The 19885-nt window shown below is 44.6% G+C and overlaps 1 protein-coding gene across 6 annotated transcripts in view; it reads left to right on the plus strand.

Moving 5' to 3' along the window:
- Window positions 1-19885, plus strand: part of PCYT1B (phosphate cytidylyltransferase 1B, choline) — a 130224-nt gene that overhangs the window by 46625 nt on the left and 63714 nt on the right. For 5 of the 6 annotated variants that reach the window (XM_031025309.2, XM_006730778.3, XM_031025308.2 and 2 more), the window contains exons 2-3: window positions 5748-5847; window positions 17141-17257. In XM_031025309.2, the coding sequence (XP_030881169.1) occupies window positions 5748-5847; window positions 17141-17257 (217 nt within the window). Of the gene's footprint in view, window positions 1-5034; window positions 5278-5747; window positions 5848-17140; window positions 17258-19885 lie in introns of those variants that run through there. The other variant, XM_031025311.2, reaches the window with a different exon arrangement.

Genomic DNA, 19885 nt, shown 5'->3' on the forward strand with positions numbered 1-19885 from the left:
ATTACTGAATTGCTGTATGAGTTCTAGTAATTTGGGGGTGGAGTCTTTTGGGTTTTCCACGTAAAGTATCATGTCGTCTGCGAAAAGAGAGAGTTTGACTTCTTCTTTGCCAATTTGAATACCTTTTATTTCTTTTTATTGTCTGATTGCTGTTGCTAGGACTTCTAGTACTATGTTGAACAATAGTGGCGAGAGTGGGCATCCTTGATGTGTTCCTGATCTTAAGGGAAAGGCTCTCAGCTTTTCCCCATTGAGGATGATATTCGCTGTGGGTTTTTCATAGATGGATTTTATGAACTTGAGGAATGTTCCCTCTATCCCTATACTCTGAAGAGTTTTAATCAGGAAAGGATGTATTTTGTCAAATGCTTTTTCTGCATCAATTGAGAGCACCATATGGTTCTTCTCCCTCCTCTTATTAATAGCTTTCTTTAAAAAAATTATTTATTTATTTTAAGCAATCTCTACACCCAGTATTGGGCTGGAACTCATGACCCCAAGATCAAGAGTTGCTTGCTCTTCCGGCTGAGCTGGCCAGGTGCCCCATGTAATGTCTAATAGCTTTTAAATAAATATTTGACAATGTCTAATTGAACACATTCTGCAAATGAAATGCCCAACATCTAAAGTCTTTCCCTTTAAAAAGCATGGCTGGGGTGCCTGGGTGGCTTAATTGGTTAAGTGGCGGACTCTTGATTTCAGCTCAGGTCATGATCTTAGGGTTCTGGGACCATGCCCTGCATCAGGCTCTGTGCTCAGTGGGGAGTCTGCTTGAGATTCTCTCTCTTCCTCTGCCCCTCCCCCTACTCACCCTCACTCACTCACTCACTCTCTCTCTCTCTCTCTCAAATAAATAAATCTTTTTTAAAAAAAAGCATGATGGGAATATGGCTTTGGTATGATACACTACAGTTGACATTACCAGAACCTATATGATAAATAGGCAACATACTCACATGCAGTGACTGGGTGTTCTGAAACCCTAAGTCAGGTAGAAAGAAGTTTAATTGCAGTAGAGCTCCAAGTCTGTGGTCTAGCAAGGTCCTTGCACATATGAGGTTCAGGGCAGGGGGCCAGGGCTTCTTAACCCTTTAAAATCCTTTGTCTTTGCTGCTAAACATAAAAATTTCATGTGACTCCCCAACCCTGAATTTAGAATATGGCTACATGGGTGGGGGCATAGTCTAGCCTCTGATGATCTCTACCAGTTCAGAGGCTTAATTTCTATGATTTGGATGTTAAAAAGGTAGGGTTTTTTTCCAGGTATGAAATTACTGAAAATTGAATATGCCTTTTCAAACTCCTACCTCCTCCCATTCTAAAAAGGCCACCCTTCACCTTTGAGGATTGCTGTCCCAGAGCTAATTCTGTTCCTTCTTTTCTTATTTTTCTTGTACTTATGCACCCTCCAAACATCTAGCATCGTATGAAATACATAGCAGATGTTAGGAAACATTCAACAATGTGATCTGGCTGATGTGGGGTCTAAGCTGTGGCTGGCCAGTAATGGTATGTCAGTCATCTGACTTACTACACCACATTTGGGTGAAACATATGGTCCCGTCCTTTGGTTTTTTCAATTAATCGTTTGCACCCCCCTTCTCTAATTACCAGAAGTCCATTGTCTCCTTTGTGAGGCCCCCGTCCTAATTGTCTAAGAATCCTGTGAGTTTCCTCAGTTCAAAGGGAGCCAGAAAGGTAACTGAGTCTGAGGGATGTAACACTGATGTTACTTCGTGCTGCCATTTGGTGTCTCTGTTGAAGACAGGTTCTGTAGAGTCCAGTGGAGACAGCATCTAGCTCAGAGTTGGAAAAGCCAATGAGCTAATCCATTTAAAGTGCTTAGTGTGTAGCTGGTTGCATGGCACTATATAGGCACTCAAAGATTTAGCTATTATGTTACATTATTGAGCCTCAGTTTTATGTCTTACTTAGGGCTTAGACCCAAAGGATCCCTGGAACCATCCCAGGTCTGGCAAATGGTAAGGAAGGGATGGGGGCCTGGGTCCTCAGCAGGCTGGTATAGATAGGTAGGTAGGTATGTAGATTTATATATAGCTTGGAGTCCAGGTTGGACCAGTCCCTGCCTCTCCCTGGAGCCTCTGGTCATCTTACTCTTATTTTCCTACAGTTGGTTTGCCCCTTGTAGGTGGAGGAGACAGCCTCCGAGTAGCTTCAGATTCCTTGTAAATCAAACGATTTGTTCTGGCTCAGAGAAGGAATTCTGGGGTGTTTGGACTGAAAAAATGTTGGCTGAAGTCACAGGGCTGGTTGTTGGTGGCTGGGCCTTAACCAAGGTCTTCCTGAATGTAGAACTTGACTCTCAACTGAGGGGGTAATCTGCCTCATTTTGGAAGGCAATGTTCTGGCAATGTTCACAACAAGTCTATGGCTCATTAATAATATTTGCATTCTCGCCATTCCAAGCACACTGCCTTGTACATACCAAGAAATAGCCCTTCTCCATGTCAGCTGCTGTTAAATATGATCACATGCTCACAAGGACATACGTGTACACATGCACACATAGCTCATTTATGAACTCTGCGTACCTTCAGTCTCTTTGCTTCTTTCTTTTTCCTACTTCTGGGCCACAATAATTAAGAAAAAGTACAGAGTGCATATAAACCTTTTTCTTTACCTTTGAGTAACTATCGTTACTTTACAACTTTCTCGGTCTCTGCTTTACTTACCAGATTTCACACCCTCTAGAATACACCTTTCTTGGAAAATGGCAACACCTTATCTTTTCAATAAACTTTGCACCTAGCACATAAAAGATCTCCAACTAGTAATTTATTTTAGATCATGTGAAAAAGATTCACTGTCCATGTATATTAAAGGTTAATGAATCATTAATCAAAGCTAACCCCATTTGCCAATCCATTTACCTATTTAGGTTGTGTCCTAAAAGTTCACTCATGAGTCAGTTTGCTTTGTTTCTAGGGGAAACTACATTATCTATTATTATAATATATAGTATTATATATTATGATATATAATAATAAATACTAACATAAATAATAATTGCCACAATTGATTATCAGGTACTTTATACACGTTATTTCTTTGTTTTACAACAACCCTGTGAGATAGGTACCCATTTTACAGATGAAATTCAACTTCAACTAAGGAACATCTATCCATCCATTCATCCATTTATTTATTTATTTATACAGATTTATTTATTTATTTTTTGGTGGGGAGGGCAGAGGAAGAGGGAGAGAGAATCCCAAGCAGACTCCCCGCTAAGTGGGAAGCCCAATGTGGGGCTCAACCTCACAACCCTGAGATTATGACCTGAGCTGAAATTAAGAGTCGGATACTCAATGGACTGAGCCACCCAGGTGCCCCTTATTTTTTTTAAGATTTATCAATTTATTTGAGAGAGAGAGAGAGAATGAGAGAATGTGAGTTGGGGCAGAGGGAGAGAATCTCCAAGCAGACTCCCTGCTAAGAAGGGAACCTGAGATGGGGCTTGATCCCATGACCCATGAGATCATGACTTGAGCCAAAATCAAGAGCCGACCACCCAGCCTACTGAGCCACCCAGGCGCCCCTTTTAAAATTATACAAAGTCAAACACATTTCTTGTCCTGAAGACAGCATGTGCTAAAGGGGCAAAGACAGGCCACCCATGGCCTCCCTCGCCATTCCTTGTCCCTTTACCAGCCACAGCCTTTGGGCCCCAGGTGGGTGTCTGATTCGGTGCCAGCCTATTCTGGTTGTGGCCTGCTTTGAAAAGATGAGCTCCGCCAGTCTGATTCTCCCTTAGGAATTTGAATGGGGAAACATGGGAAGAAGCAGTAAGTTGGCTGGAGCTGGGGCAGAAAGACTGAGAAGTTGATGAGTGAGTGTTAGGAAGGGAGGCCAATTGTCACATGTGAGCTGCTGGGTATAGGGGAGTAGAGGCCCGCAGAGACTTGAGTGTAGTGGATGGGTATAGGGTAAATGGGAGTGGGACAGAAAGAGTCATGTGCAGAAAGCAGCCAGGTGCTCCGCACGCTGGAGCCAGACTCTGCACCTTTCCTACTCGCCCCCACCCCCACAATTTCTATGCTGGGAGAGACTTAAAATAATCCTTCATCTCTTGAGCTTCATGTCTTGAAGGACAGTTGGTTCTTTTTGGCCCTTCTGACCGAAATTAGAACACACAGCCCGTAAATACTGGTAAGGGGATTTGAACCGCAGTCTGTGGGAACAGTCTCTGTTCCTCTCACTGCACCCCTTGGCTACATTACAAATGCTGCTCTGGCCCACCGTGGCCCACGAGGTCACCTTACTGGATCTGAAAAAGAACCAACAACGGACCCATTTCCTGAACCCATGTCCCCAGTCTTGGTTTACTTTTGGAGCCCTGAACAGGAAGGTGGGGGTTAAGAAAGTCGCAGGCAACTGGAAAGTCTCCAAACAAGTCTGGGGCAGGACTCCAGCTTCCAGGGCGGAAGGTACTACAATGGGCAGGGGGGTGGGGGTGGGGCAAGGACGGCTTCTTGGCAGTGCAGAAGGGCCTCTTCCACGACTGGAACTGCTCTTCCCCCTACTTGCTAGCTCCAGTTCTAAGACCGCGCCTGACATACAGTCGAATGAGTGAATGAATGATTGCTGAATGAGTGAGTGACTAAATGACTGGCAGAAGTGGGTCATGGCCCCTCTTCAAACGTGTGCATCATTCTTCAGTCGTCTTCCCCAGTTAAGGAACACCTGTGTCTGTGTCTGAGCAACAATTCACACAGCACTAGGAGTACTGTGGACAGTGACTAGTCACCTTCAGCTTTCACAGTACCAGAGCTGATGGAGTGATGCCCACGATAATGCCAGAGTTCCGAGACGACACATGGACAACCCTGGACTGCACTTGCCCTGTTTACAAAAACACCGCTCCCTTTGTCTTCCTCTGGAGAGAGTGAGGTTTTCATTTTAAGAGGCTGACTAAAGGCTGCGGAGCCACTTCCTGGGCAGGCTTCCAAGTGACTACATCTCTCTCCCAGAGCCCCAGCCCAGGCTGCCTGGGGCGGGGCCTCCAGCTGGCCGTGGCCGTGGCCGTGGCCGTGGCCGTGGCCTGGGCGGTTGGAGCTACCGCAGGAGCATTTATCTGCAGCCCGCCAGAAAGGCTGGGCCCTTAGGTCCTCCCGGGGCACGGATAATGGCTTTGGCCCTTGCGCTGAAGTGACGTCCGAGTTTGTGATTGGCCAGGCTGGTGTGTGTGAAATACGGGTGATGTCTGCCACACTTCTGAGTATGGCATTTCTTCCCGCCGAGTACCCCGGGCTGTGGGTAAGTCTAAAGCTTTGCGGTCTGCCCTGGGTGGTTGTGAAATGTTCAAAGCCGAGCACTGTGACTTTCCAAGGGCATGACTTAGCATATTTTGTGATCCTGCGGGGCCTCAGTTGCCTTTTCTGTGAAATAGAGATGGTATTCTCCTATATTATGGAAGGATAGGAGAATGTAGCCATCCTAGGCTGTTGCAGGACCAAGAAGAGAGAACCTATCGAGAGTACCTCCTCTGGTACCTGGCATACAGTAGAGAGTGCGGCACTCTCATGATTTCTGAGCATCAGTCAAAAAAAAAAAAAAAAAAGGTTTCAGTGACAAAGTCCCTGTTTTTATCTCTAATGGTATAATATTTCTCTGAAAGACTCAGTGGCTATACTCTGCTTCTGCACCAAAGAAACAAGGCTTCAGGGGAAGATAGTGCCAAAGGAAAGTTTGTCAGACCATATTCCCTTTCTCTTTTTCCCTTCTAGACCCTGACTGCACCTGCCCCATTTGCCGATGAAACCAGCTGCCAGTGCCAAGCACCCCATGAAAAACTGACCATTGCTCAGGCCCGCTTAGGAACACCAGGTGAGGCTGTACTTCTTGTTCTCTGAGTGGGCCCTGTCCTGACCTTTAAAGTAGCAGAGGGGCACCTGGGTGGCTCAGTCGGTTAAGTGTCTGCCTTTGGCTCGGGTCATGATCCCAGGGTTCTGGGATCAAGTCCCACGTCGGGCTCCCTGCTCGGTGAGGAGCCTGCTTCTCCCTCTCCCACTCCCCCTGTTTGTGTTCCTTCTCTATGTCTCTCTCTGTCAAATAAATAAATAAAATCTTAAAAAATAAATAAAGTAGCAGAGTAGGCCCATCATTACTTGAGCACTTTCAATCGGAGAGTTGAATTTAGAGATTTATAGCACAGTGCAAGAAGGATAAACACCTACACTGAGAAACTGGACCAACCAAAGTAAGCAGGTAAAAGATAGAGCAGGAAATGGAGCCCCAGCCCTGCCATCTCCTAGCTCTACAACTTTGTGCAAGTCAGGAGAACGATCTGAATCTGTTTCTTTTTGTGTCAGTACGAACACTGATACCTGCCTGCTTCACAAGGTTTCAGGGGTGACAAGATTTGGTTCAAAACACCAAAGCAGTTTTTAAACTGTGAAGGCTTATACAAGCCTAGGCTATTATAATTATTATCATTTTTAATGCCTTTTAAAAACGTTTCTCCGCTGCGGCACCTGGGTGGCTGAGTTGGTTAAGCGACTGCCTTTGGCTCAGGTCATGATCCTGGAGTCCCGGGATCGGGTCCTGCATCAGGCTCCCTGCTCAGCGGGGAGTCTGCTCCTCTCTCTGACCCTCCCCCCTCTCATGTGCTCTCTCTCCCTCTCTCTCATTCTCGCTCTCTCAAATAAATAAATAAAACCTTTAAAAAACAAACAAACAAACAAAAACGTTTCTCCGAGGGTGCCTTAAATAGCCTGGGCTCTACGCTAGACGTTTGTTGATTCATTAACTCCTTTATACCAGAGATGCCTAGAGATTGAAAAAGACTTATGAAGGACCATCCCAAGAGCTCGGGCATACCTCGTTTCGTTGCACTTTGCTTGAGTGTGCTTCGCAGATGCTGCGGGGTTGTTTTGTTTTGTTTTGTTTGTTTGTTTGTTTTTACAGACTGAAGGTTTGTGGTAACCCTGTGTCGGACAAGTCAGCGGGCGCTATTTTTCCAACAGTATTCGCTCATTTTGTGTCTCTGTCACACTTTGGTCATTCTTGCAAGAGTTCAAACTTTTTCATTATTCTATTCGTTAGGGTGATCTGTGATAAGTGATTATGACTTGCTGAAACCTCAGATGACAGCATTTTTTACTATCAGGTGTTATTTTTAATTAAGGCATATACATAGAGGGTTTTTTTTAGATATAATGCTATTGCATGCTTAATATACTACAGTATAGTGTAAACATAACTTTTTTTTTAAGTAATCTCTACACCCATCTCAGGACTTGAACTTACACCCCTGAGATCAAGAGTCACACGCTCTACCAATTGAGCCAATCAGGTGCCCCTAAACATAACTTTTACATGCACTGGGAAACCAAAAAATTCACTTGACTAGTTTTATCGTGGTATTTGCTTTGTTGCAGAGGTCTGAAAATGAACCTGCAATATCTCCAAGGTATACCTCTAATTAAAGAGACAACCCAATATGAAATAAAACCCCCAAATAACATGCATATGTGTGCTTAGGGGTTCAACCTCGCAACACAGATAACTCTAAGTTTTAAGAAGAGCAGATTCATTGGGCCTGGAACAGTCAGGAAAGACCTTGTAGCCAACCTGAGCTGCTTGTTTTGGGAGAAGTGAGATTGGGACTAGGTGGGCAGTCAACAGAAGGGTGTCCCAGGCCAATGGAAGCGGAAGAGTGAAGGCACAGAGATAGCTGTGTAGGAGTCAATGAGGGACATTCCAGGTGATGCGGCTGGAGTGAAAACTAAGACTAGTTGAGCAGCTGAGCTTTGAGACACTGAAGATGGCATGACTTGGTTTCCACTCACCATGGCAAAAAGCAAACATCCCTGGCTTAAGAGAATCCATGGGACAAAGGACAATTTGCTTAATAGTAATAGGTATTTATTAAGTGCTTACTATTGCTAAGTTCTTTAGATGTACCATGTCCTTTCACTCTACCACTCTGTGGTTAGTACTTTATTTCCCAGAGGAGAGAATGAAGGCTTTCGAGAAGCCATGAATCTCGCAAGGTAAGTGAGTGAGCCGCTGCCAGGGGTCCTCACACTGGAGGTGCATCAGAATCACCTGGAGGGCTCATCAAACTAGATGGTTGGGCCTCACCCCCAGAGTTTATGATTCAGTCCAAATGGGGTGGGGCCTAATCATCTGCCTCTCAGCACCCCAGGCGCTGCTGCTGTAGGGGACCCACTTGAGCCCCACGGGTGGGTGGTCAACCTGGGGTTTGACATCAAAGCCATTTTGTTCACGCTTGGGCTCTCGATCATGACTCTGTTTCCTTTTGAAGAATATCTTCAAGGGAGTGAGGTGAGGAAGCGAGGGCGGGCAAAGTTAATAATCAGCTTTGAGAAAGGCAAGAAGAGGCTTGGGGAAGTAGCTCTTAGCCGCTAAACTGGTCGTTCCCACACTTAAGTGTGCAACAAATCACCTGGTGCCTTGTTAAAGAAGCAGATATCCTGGGGTACCTGGGTGGCTCAGTTGGTCAAGCGTCTGCCTTCGGCTCAGGTCATGATCCTAGGGTCCTGGGATCGGGCCCCGTGTCGGGCTCCCTGCTCAGCGGGGAATCTGCTTCTCCCTCTCCCTCTCCCTCTGCCCACGCCCCCCGCCCCACTGATGCTCGCTCACTTGCTCTCTCAAATAAATAAATAAATAAATAAAACATCTTTTAAAAAAAAGAAAAGCAGATTTCCTGCTCTCTCTACCTTACCCCTGAATCTGGGATGGGGCCCAAGCATCTGTGTTTTGAACTAATAGCCAGGTGATTGTGAACTTGGTGGTTTACAGACCATACACTGAGAAATGTTGACCCCAGCAATAAATCCAAAAGCCACAATGGAATTCCAGGTGATTATGAAAGAACTAATTTAACCTAAAGTGAAAGACTGAGCTTCAGGCCACCGAAGAAGAGGCCCCTACTTTGCCCGGGAAAGGGAGGTAGAACTTCCCGTACATCTGCTACGTGCTGCGTGCTGTACTCTATCTCATTTGGTCTTTGCGTCTGGTCTCTTACCCATCTGACAGCAAAAACTGTGAGATGGGTAATCTTGTGTCCTTTCTTGAGGACTTGGAGAATGGAAAAGTAACTTGTCAAATGTCCTAGCTGACTGGGCGGAGCTAGGATTTGCCCCCAAGTCCCTTTTACCTCAAATCTCTGCATGGGCCATAGCTGACCGCGGAGCTCAGTGAGAACACAGGCTTTGAACTGGAGGGTGGCAGGTGAACGAGACAGACAAGACAGACAGACAGTGGCTGTGATCTTCCATAGCGGCAGGGCTGTCTGCCTCGCTCACTGCTGTTTCACCAGCACCTAGAGACCTTCTTGTCAAATCCTGTGTGCTCAGTAAATACTTCGTGAGTGACTGAGTGAATGAATGGAAGTTTGGGACAAGAGGAGGAGCTTGCCCTCTGGAATAAAATCAGAGAGTTGGGTGTGATGCTCTGAGCTGGCGTCAAGCTGATGGGGTTAGATTGGGCACTGGTATGTTGTCTGACCACCAAGCGGTTTAAACGCCAAGAACCAAGTTAGAATAAGATGGTGGTACGTTTTAAAACAGCTGTGTCGTGGGCTCTGTGGAACATGGGCCTCTGCAGGAGTGAGATGAAGCACAGGTGAACTCTTCGTACTAGAAGAGAAAGTCTCCTGTTGTCTCAGGTGATGACCCTGGGAAGTTATCCAAGAGAGTTTGTGATGTTGATGGGCACCCGGCTGGCAGAGCGGGGGAGGGCCCCATTTTTGTTAGAAACTCCTTTGTTTAGAATGTCTAAATAAGGGAGTTATTAAATGGAATGGCATGGAAGCTCAGCCATCTTGTCCATATTAAAATGTGACAAGATGTCAGTTCTTTGATTAGTAGAAGGCACGTGATAGTCTTAGACCACACTCTGATAACCATTGTTTTATTACAGTAGTGGTCCTCTTTGCTGCTTCGAATCCTCTGCCTTGTTCAAGTAGCCATCACCTGCCAGGTGCGTGATGGAGCAGATCTGGGGTGGGGGTGGGGCTGGGGATGGTGCATCCCTTAACGAGTTCCCTGCTCATGCTGCCTGTCCTGGGACCTCACTGCCAGAACCACTGACGAAGAGTAACTGTTGGTAATGGTTGGAGGGAATGACAGGGAGATTATCCAAATATAATTGTTGGGGCATTGTGCTGTTAGTAGAAAACAAGAAAAACATCATTGCTTTTTTGGAACGTTTGGTAATTTTCAAGACTACTAAGCAATTACCTTTTTGTGGTGCTGTCTTGAGCATTCCATCAAAAAGACAAACAGACCCACATTTGGGGTTTATAATGTACTTCAAGATTATAGTTATAAGTGAAGTCTTTATCTCCTTCACTGGCCCTATTTTATGACTTAGTACAATTGCCTACAATATGTTGCACAATTGTCAGTCTGCCCAAAGAGGGGCTGGCATATACATTCTAAAAGAGGTAATGACAAACTCTGCTCGTCGCTCTTAGCTCCTGTATGTTCTCTGTGAGCCACAAGAGAAGGAACACAGTAGAACAATTGGAATTGGCACCTTTGGTCTGAGCTCAATTAGTCCAGCTGTGGAACTATGAACCTGCAAGGTTTCATATCTATCAGAGACCGAGAATCACTCCTCTGTCTTCAGATAAAGGAGAAGTCCAAGTGATTGTTTCATAGGTCCCTTTTCATCACAGCTGCCTTTTATCTTAAAAGGAAATTCAGTTCTAATTGCCTGTTTTCTTTCTCAAAGGGGGATTTGTGTTGTTCCATTTCCATGGTGCATAGAGTTTGCCAAATTCATTTTTTCAAGAACTACCTCAATGAATTTTGCCTTGTTTGTGTGCACCTGTACTCTAATTTTCCTTAAATCTACCCTTTTTTGAAAAGAGTTACTTATTTATTTTAGAGAGAGCAAGCGAGAGAGCACAAGCAGGAGGGGCAGAGGGAGAAAGAATCCGAGAACACTTGGCACTGAGCGCGGAGCCTGACACGGGGCTCGATCCCACGCCACAACCCTGAGATCAGGACCTGAGCCGAAACCAAGAGTCAGATGCTTAACCAACTGTGCCACCCAGGCGCCCCTAAATATACTTTTTTAAAATTTCAATTTAAGTATTTAAAAAGTTAACACCAATCACTATCAGTAAAAGCTGGCTATAAGTAGAAGGAAATTATCAAGTTTATATAAAGCTATTGTAAACTTGATAAAATATGTAACGATTAGATTTTTAAAGGCTAATTTTTGTGCCACCATTTTTGTACATCAATTGTACACAAAAACAATACTAGTGACTGTAATTAGTGGGTGTTTAGTACTAATCCCGCTCTTTTTAAAAAGAATTCATATTGGAATGTAGTTTTCTAGAAGGCGCCATGAGTTAGAAGAAAGGGCAGTGAAGTTTGGCTCGTACTCACATTTCGTCACAGCTTCGTTGTACGATATTGGGTAAGCTGCTTAACTAGGCTGAGCTTCCATTGCCCCTCTATGAAATAAGGATAGTAAGTCCATTCTCTCCCACACACATTAGAATTGATGCAAAGATTGAGTGAAAGATAGGTGCTTGGTAAATCATATGGACTTTTAAAGCACTGTTTACATGTAGGTTAAAAGCCATAATCAAAAATGGATAGTCACCCATTTGTTGTTGCCTGAGTCTGAAGGAATACCAAGAAAAGCCATAACGCAACCCACAAAAATGTGAGTTCAGGTATAATGCAGTTGGTGATTGCCTTCTGTCTGGCCATATAGTAGGTGGATGTTCAACTTTTTCTAACTGCCCAACTGCTTTGCAGTGTGATCGTACCATTTTACATTCCCACTGGCATTGTTCGAGAGTTCCAGGTGCTCTCTACCCTCGCCAAGAATTGGTAGGGTCAATATATTTTTAAATTCTTAGCTGTTCTAAGGGTATGAAGTAGTCTATTATTCTAGCTTTAATTTCTATTTCCCTGATAACTAATGATATTAAAGATCTTTTCATGAGCTTATTTGCCATTCATATATTTATTTTCTTTGGTGAAGTGTCTGTTCAAATTTCTTGCCCTTTTTTAAAATGAGGTATTTCTTATTGATTTTTGACAGTTCTTTTGTATTCTAGATACAAGGCTTAGATCAGATATATATTTTGCAAATATTTTCTCCCTGTCTGACTTGCCTTTGTATTTTTGTAAAAATGTCTTTTGAAGATGTGAGTTTGAAGTAAGGTCCAATTTATTTTTATTATTTTTTGGCTTTATAATGTCTCCTTTTGGGGCCTATTCAAGAAATTTTTTAAAAGATTTATTTGAGAGAGAGAGAGAGAGCTAGAGAGTGAGCATGAGTGGGGGGCGGGAAGAGCAGAGGGAGAGGGAGAAGCAGACTCCCCGCTGAGCAGGGAGCCTGACATGACAAGGGGCTCGATCCCAGGACCCTGAGGTTATGACCCGAGCCGAAGTCAGAGGCTTAACAGACTGAGCCACCCAGGTGCCCCCTATTCAAGAAATTTTTGCCAAACCCACAGTCACTAAGATTCTCTCCCCATTTCTTCTAGAAGTTTCACAACTTTAGTCCATACATTTAGATCTATGATACATTTTGAGTTAATTTTCATATATGGTGTGAGATGTGAGGCAAGCATAGCTCCCTCACCATTTCATTTGTTTATAAGTGCTGAATAACTTAGAAAAATTTGGAGTGTAAGATCCAGGAAGTTAAAAAAAAAAAAAAGTCAGATTTCCCCATAATACTATACCATGGTCATTATTTGTATCCATGAGTCTTTTTTTTTTTTTTTAAGATTTTATTTATTTTTTTGACAGAGAGAGACACAGCGAGAGAGGGAACACAAGCAGGGGGAGTGGGAGAGGGAGAAGGAGGCTTCTCGCTGAGTGGGGAGCCTGATGTGGGGCTCGATCCCAGGACCCCGGGATCATGACCTGAACCGAAGGCAGACGCCTAACGACTGAGCCACCCAGGCGCCCCTGTATCCATGATTCTTAAGCAAATATTCAGCATCATTTTGGTGTTATGTGTAGTTCATTATATGGAAATTATTTGGAACATAGCAATCGACATGTGCTATACATATAGGCATTTTACCAGAACATCACATTTATCTGATAGACCTCACTCTGTCCATTCAGGATAAACAGCAATTTATTTGAAATACTTCTGAGAATTTATAATTGTGGGCAGAAAATTTATAATGCCATTGTATTCATTTTCTATGCTGCATAACATACTGCTGCAGAATTAGTGGCTTAAAACAATGCAGATTTATTACATCATAATTTATGTGGGCTGGGAGCCTGGCTAAGCGGAGTCCTCTGCTCAGGATCCTGCAAGGTTGCGTTTAAGGTGTCACCCAGGACTCCTCTCTCACCTGGAGGCTTGATAGTGAGAGACCTGTTTCCAAGCTCACACAGGTTGTTTCCTTGCAGCTCTAAGACCAAAGATCTAGCTTTTTGCTGGTTGTCAGCCAGAGGCCACCATCAGCCCCTAGGAGATACCTGTAGTTCCTTGCCATGTGGCCCTATCACAACACGATAGCTTCCTTCTTCAAAGCCACCGAGAGAGAAAGAGTGAGTCTGCTAGCAATATGGAATCTTACATAGTGGAACGTAATCATGGGAGTGCCATCCATCCTCTTTGCCATACTCAACTGGTTAGAAACAAGTCACAGGTCCCACTCGCATTTCATTTTTTTTTAAGATTTTATTTATTTATTTGACAATGAGAGCGAGTACAAGCAGGGGGAGTGGCAGGGGGAGGGAGAGGAAGAAGCAGGCTCCCTGCTAAGCAGGGAGCCGGATGCGGGGTTCCATCCCAGGACCCTGGGATCATGACCCGAGCCGAAGGCAGTTGCTTAACCAACTGAGCCACCCAGGCGCCCACCCCACTCACATTTCAAAGGAAGGAGTTGGCACCAAGGCGTGAACACCAGGTGGCAGGGATCCCTGGGAGGACCCTTAAGGTCTCTCCACCATGGCCATGATGTAGTTGGGTTCCCACTCGGGATCATTGCCAGACCTCCAGCTTCACCAGCCAGTGGTTCCCAACATAGATGCTCTGGCGAATGCCCAAATGCTTAAAAAGATGTCCGGAAAAATCTGAAACAAAAGAATAAAAGAAATAAACATACAAACTAAAAAAAAGCCACACTCTTAAAAACTTTATTGTAGAGAATTTCATACATACACAAAGGTAGAACAATATAATGAACCTTCGTGTGTCTGTCACCTATAGCTATCAACCACCACCCCATGCCAGTCTTAGCCCATGCACGCCCCCATCCACTGCCCCCTCTTGAATTATTTGAAACAAAGCCCTGGGCTTCCTAACATTCCATCCATAAATATTTCTGTATAAATGTCTTAAAAAACCAGTTTTTATTTATTTATTTTTTTTTTTTTTAAAGATTTTATTTATTTATTTGAGAGAGAGAATGAGAGACAGAGAGCACAAGAGAGAAGAGGGTCAGAGGGAGAAGCAGACCCCCCTGCTGAGCAGGGAGCCGGATGCGGGACTCGATCCCGGGACTCCAGGATCACGACCTGAGCCGAAGGCAGTCGCTTAACCAACTGAGCTACCCAGGCGCCCAAAAAACCAGTTTTTAAAAACATAACCATTGTACCATTTTTTTCACCTAAAAATTAACGGTAATTCTTTAATATCACCAAATATCCAGTGTTCCAGTTTCCGATTATCTTATGTCCTCATTCACTGATAGTTAGTTTGAACCCAAATCTAAATAATATCTATACATTCAATATGTTGATAAGTCTTCAGTTATTTATTTAAAGATTTTATTTATTTGACAGAGAGGGAACATAAGCAGGGGGAGTGGGAGAGGGAGAAGCAGGCTTCCCGCGGAGCAGGGAGCCCGATGCGGGGCTCGATCCCAGGACCCTGGGATCAAGACCTGAGCCGCTTAAGGACTGAGCCACCCAGGCGCCCCTTGAATAAGTCTTTTAAATCTCTCATCTGCAGACCCACTTCCATTCCATCTTTCTTTGTCTTTTTTTTTTTTCTTGAAGCACTCATTTGTTAAGATTGGTTTTTAGTTTGGGGTGTTGTTTTTTTTTTTTTTTTTTTTTTTGGTCCCGTTTCCCAGTCTGGAAATTGCTGACACACTACAATTTTAAAAAGTGAGCTTATTGCAAAATCAACTCCACAAATACTCTTCAAAGATTTACTAAATGGTCTTTTTCTTGGTAATTAAGTCATCTTTCTTTACTTTTCTTTCCTCCCTGCTTCCTGAATTCATTTATCTTGATCACCTCTGAATCAATAACAAAAAGTTTTGCAAAACTGCCATCTGCTTTCCCCTGGGATTTATATCTTAAAAAAATCTTCCTCAATTGAATTCAAATTGAATAAGAGCATTGAAACCAAGGATCCCTCATTAGACAGTTTGTTATTTCAAAGCATTTTCTATTTACCATGCCTTATTTAGAATCCAGTATAATCCTGTGAAGGCAATTCTGTTTGTTCAGAATGGTATATAATTGGGAATAACTGCAATTCCCTATCTGACATAAAGTTTCTCGAGTTCTTTTTTATTAGAGAAATTTAATTTATTAGAAACATTGTACCATCTGAATCTATTAATGTAACATTCCTTTTAATTTATATTCCAAATTAATGAGGTTATACTACATCAAGAAGTAATCACAATTTTAAATCTGTCTTAAAAATCATTCACCAGAAGTTTGCATTGATTTCTTTTTTAAATTTATTTTTATAACATCATTATAATACATGCATGTACTGGAAAAAGTCAGTAGGACTCTTAGGCTTATTAAAAAAAAAACCCAGTGACTCAACAATCCCTTTCCCTACCTGCCCTCACCCCAATTCTTGTTTCCTATAGACACTCACCATTTGACGATCTTAATTTTCCAAAATGTTGTGCACATCTCTCATCCACTGTCATTGCCATTCTTGTTTCCTCTGCCCTGGGGGATTATACCTTTTAATTAATTTTTTTTTGGGGGGGGGGATATACCTTTTTAATTCTTTACCTGTAATTCTTGTAGTATTTGGGAGGAAGTGGAAATAAATGCATATATGTTCAGTTTGCCTGTTTAGCTTTTAGTTTGCCATATTTTCACTTTCTGGTTCCTTCGTCGATAGTCCAGAATGGTGTAAAAGTTGGCACCCAACCCCTCTACCCCCAATGTCTCCGTGTTGTTGGAGGAGGTGGGTCTTTGGGCTGTCTGAGCAAAGTGTCATCCTGTAGTTTCTAGTGCCGTCTCCTGGCCTCCAGGGGGCTGTGGCGAACGTATCCCTCTCTGTCACGGAATGGCACTTCCCAGAGCACCATATGGCCCCGTGAGAAGGTCTCGTGAGGCCTCTTCTCTCTTGACCTTTGTCCCTCAGAGGGACTGTAGTGTTGGTCGCTGGCTTGCAACACTGAGGGCCACCCCCACATGTCACCTGACTCTTCTGTCTTTGGGGCACGTGTCCTCCTTCCCCCCCACCCCCCATCTCTTACGACGCCAAAGAGGTCAGGGAGTGAGCTTCGTGCAGTGGCGCGCCGGAGGGAAGTAAGCCCAGGTTGGCAGCCTCTGCCCGTTCCTGTGGTGCACGTACCGCCCCGGCTGCTTCCGGGCTTCCGGCCTTCCGGGCTTCCTGTGGGGCCTGGAGCTGGGAGGAAAGGCGCGCGCCTGTCTCTCGGAGCTGCAGGAGCACACTCCCGCACGCCGCTGCCTTGGGGAGCGGGTCTCGGGGGCCTTCGTTCAGGACTGCCCGAGCCAAGAATGAGGTCGTTTTTCCTCTTCATTAAGCGCCTCGGTTACTCCTGCCTCGATAGCCCCGCTGGGCTGACCCTGCCAACCCTTTGCTGACGCCTGGGCTGTCTGAATCTGCCGGCTCAGACACCCCACACTCGACTCTGGGTTCAGAGAACTCCGGGCCGCCCTGTGTTTGTCTCTCTTGTTGGTTTAAAATGTGTGTTCTGGGTCGCTCTTGCGCTCTTAGTTCTCTGTTTTTACTCCACTTTGCTAGCCTCCGAAGAGCCTCTTTGTAAAAGTCCCTGTGTGCCCTAATAAGAGACTGGTGGTACCCAGACATGGTGTTTTATCCAGGTAAACCTCCTCACACTGGTGTCCTGATGACAGAAGCATCAGGTCACAGGGCTGCCTTCTTCTGCGGTTGTGTTGATGACACTTTGTTTCTTCCACAGTTGACAGGCCTGTCAGAGTCTACGCGGATGGAATATTTGACCTCTTCCATTCTGGTCATGCAAGGGCACTTATGCAAGCAAAAACACTGTTTCCCAACAGCTACTTGTTGGTTGGAGGTAAGAATTGCATTTTCTCTTTGTCTAGAAAATTCCTTTATAATGTGCCTCCTGAAAAGGATCCCTTTCAGAGTTCCATTATTAAAATCTCACATGGTTATTACTCCCACTTCAACCGATACTGGCTCACTTGTTGGCTGTCTGAAATTTAACGTGACGTTTAAAAAGCCATAGGGGAAATCACCTCATGGGGTTAGACACCACTGAGTCCCCGAGAGAGACAGACAAATAATACCAAGTGCAACCGCTTCATGTTTCCCATTAATGCCTTTCTTCTTGTGAGCGAGGCATGATCAAATTTACGTTTCTAAAATTTTGGGGTTAGGAGAAAAGCAATGTTATTTTGATTTCAAATCCTAGAATGCTGAGGGGCTTAAGGATGATTAAGGGTAAACAAGGTCACTGTCTGTTTGCTTTGTGTGGCCCACAGCACTTCAGATGCTGCTGCGCTAAGTGTCCTGGCTGACGATAACCTAGTTAACGGGGCTTATGTACTGTGTGTTAAAGAAATGGAGATTTAGATACCTGCGTAATTTTGGTTCACAGTGAAGGAAATGGCTTACTTCATAAGCCTGTGGAAGAAGGGTGGTTGGATGTGGATGGAAATTTTCCTCCTCCAGAAGGCCTACAACCCATTTCAGTTTGGGTAAAGGGGATAGTGCCTGCCTCGCGACACCTGCATCTCTCCTCTGTAGCTTCTGGAAGCACCATATCCTTTCATGGTGATCAGTTTTTGTGCCATTAGCTGAACTAGGCAGTGTCAACCCTGAAACCCCTACTGTGAGGAAAAAGGTGCTGTTAAGAGACCATGTCTCTGTGTTTTTGTTTTTGTTTTTTTTAAGATTTTATTTATTTGACAGAGAGACACAGCGAGAGCGGGAACACAAGCAGGGGGAGTGGGAGAGGGAGAAGCAGGCTTCCCGCGGAGCAGGGAGCCCGATGCGGGGCTCGATCCCAGGACCCCGGGATCATGACCTGAGCCGAAGGCAGATGCTTAACGACTGAGCCACCCAGGCGCCCCCATGTCTCTGTTTTTAAAGTATTTTGTTACCTTCTGCAAGTTTAAGACTATGTTTTGAATATTTGAGAGGCACCTTTCTACAGATTTTACTGAGGATGGTGACCACGTGGTTATTGAATGGAGTTCTTTCCAGAAGGAAGAGATGATAAAAGGCAATAAGTACTGGACAAGTCACGCAGAGGGCACCCAAGGCAGGCAGAGAACCCATCTGTTGTTCATTTCTGTTTATCTCGAGTGGAAAACCATTTCTGGAAGGAGCACTACCACCTGGAGTGTGGTCCTGAGCTGCTGAGGCCCTGGGGAGACCTCTGCAGTGTTTTGGTGACCCAGGCTGGGAGGTGGTTTGATGTGGGTCACGCTTAGTGGGAACACTAGCCATAGCTGTGGGTGATCACGTTAAGGGTGATACCAGGGGCATGGTATCAGAGCTCGCTTACCGTGAGGGGCATCGCTGTAGCAAACACGTTTGGATAGAATTGTGGACAAGTACAGTCTTCCTTTGAGCTGTGTAGCAGTTGCCTTCCTCTAAAATGCAGCATCTATCCCAGCTATTCCAGAAATGCTTTGTGATGAGAAGAAAAACAAAGTTAGTTTCTAGACTCAAATGATTTAAAACAGTGCAGGGTCATTCACAAATCCTGCGTGTTGTGTCAAAAATCTCCTACGAAGCTGCCCCACACCTTGCAAGATGTTTAGCATCATTGGCACCTTTCCCACTAAATGCCAGCAGCTGCCTCCAATCGTCGTGGCAACTAAAGATGCCCCACCAATTTCCTGAAATGCTTCCTAGGGGATGATGAGGCCCCTGCTGATAACCATTGTCTTAGACTAGGAGTCTTCAAACTTTGTTCCCCACATCCCTAAAAGAATTTTGAAAAACTAAATACCTTTTTGCAGTTTTTTTAAGTTGACATCTAAAATTTTCTAAGTTTATTTTTTTAAGATTTTATTTATTTATTTGGGAGAGAGAGAGACAGAGTTTGTGAGAGAGAGCACAAGCGGGGAGGAGAGGGAGAAGCAGACCCCCCCCAGAGCAGGGAGCCCGATGCGGGGCTCGATCCCAAGACCCTGGGATCGTGACCCGAGCCTAAGGCAGATGCTTAACCGACTGAGCCACCCAGGTGCCCCTTCTATTCTAAGTTTAAATAGTTGTGAAAGACATAATTTCTTTAATATTGTAAGTATTGACATTTTCAAACCTCAACAAATTTTTTTTAAAGATTTTATTTATTTATCTGTCAGAGAGAGAGACAGAGTGAGACAGAGAGAGAGAGACAGAGAGCGCACAAGCAGGGGGAGTGGGAGAGGGAGAAGCAGACTCACCACTGAGCAAGGAGCCCGATATAGGGCTCGATCCCAGGACCCTGGAACATGACCTGAGCTGAAGGCAGACGCTTAACGAACTGAGCCACCCAGGCGTTCCCTCAATAAACATTTTTTTTAGGAAAGTTTTATGTTCACAGCAAAATTGAGCAGAAAATACACAGAATTCCCATATGCCCAAATATGCATAGCCTCCCTCGTCATCAACATCCCAGACCAGACTGATACATTGGTTACAGTCCAATGTAACCTACACCGACACATCATCATCACCCAGAGTCCAC

Source organism: Leptonychotes weddellii, chromosome X (assembly GCF_054177405.1).
Source record: "Leptonychotes weddellii isolate Sample4059 chromosome X, ASM5417740v2, whole genome shotgun sequence".
In the NCBI taxonomy this organism is placed as follows: domain Eukaryota; kingdom Metazoa; phylum Chordata; class Mammalia; order Carnivora; family Phocidae; genus Leptonychotes; species Leptonychotes weddellii.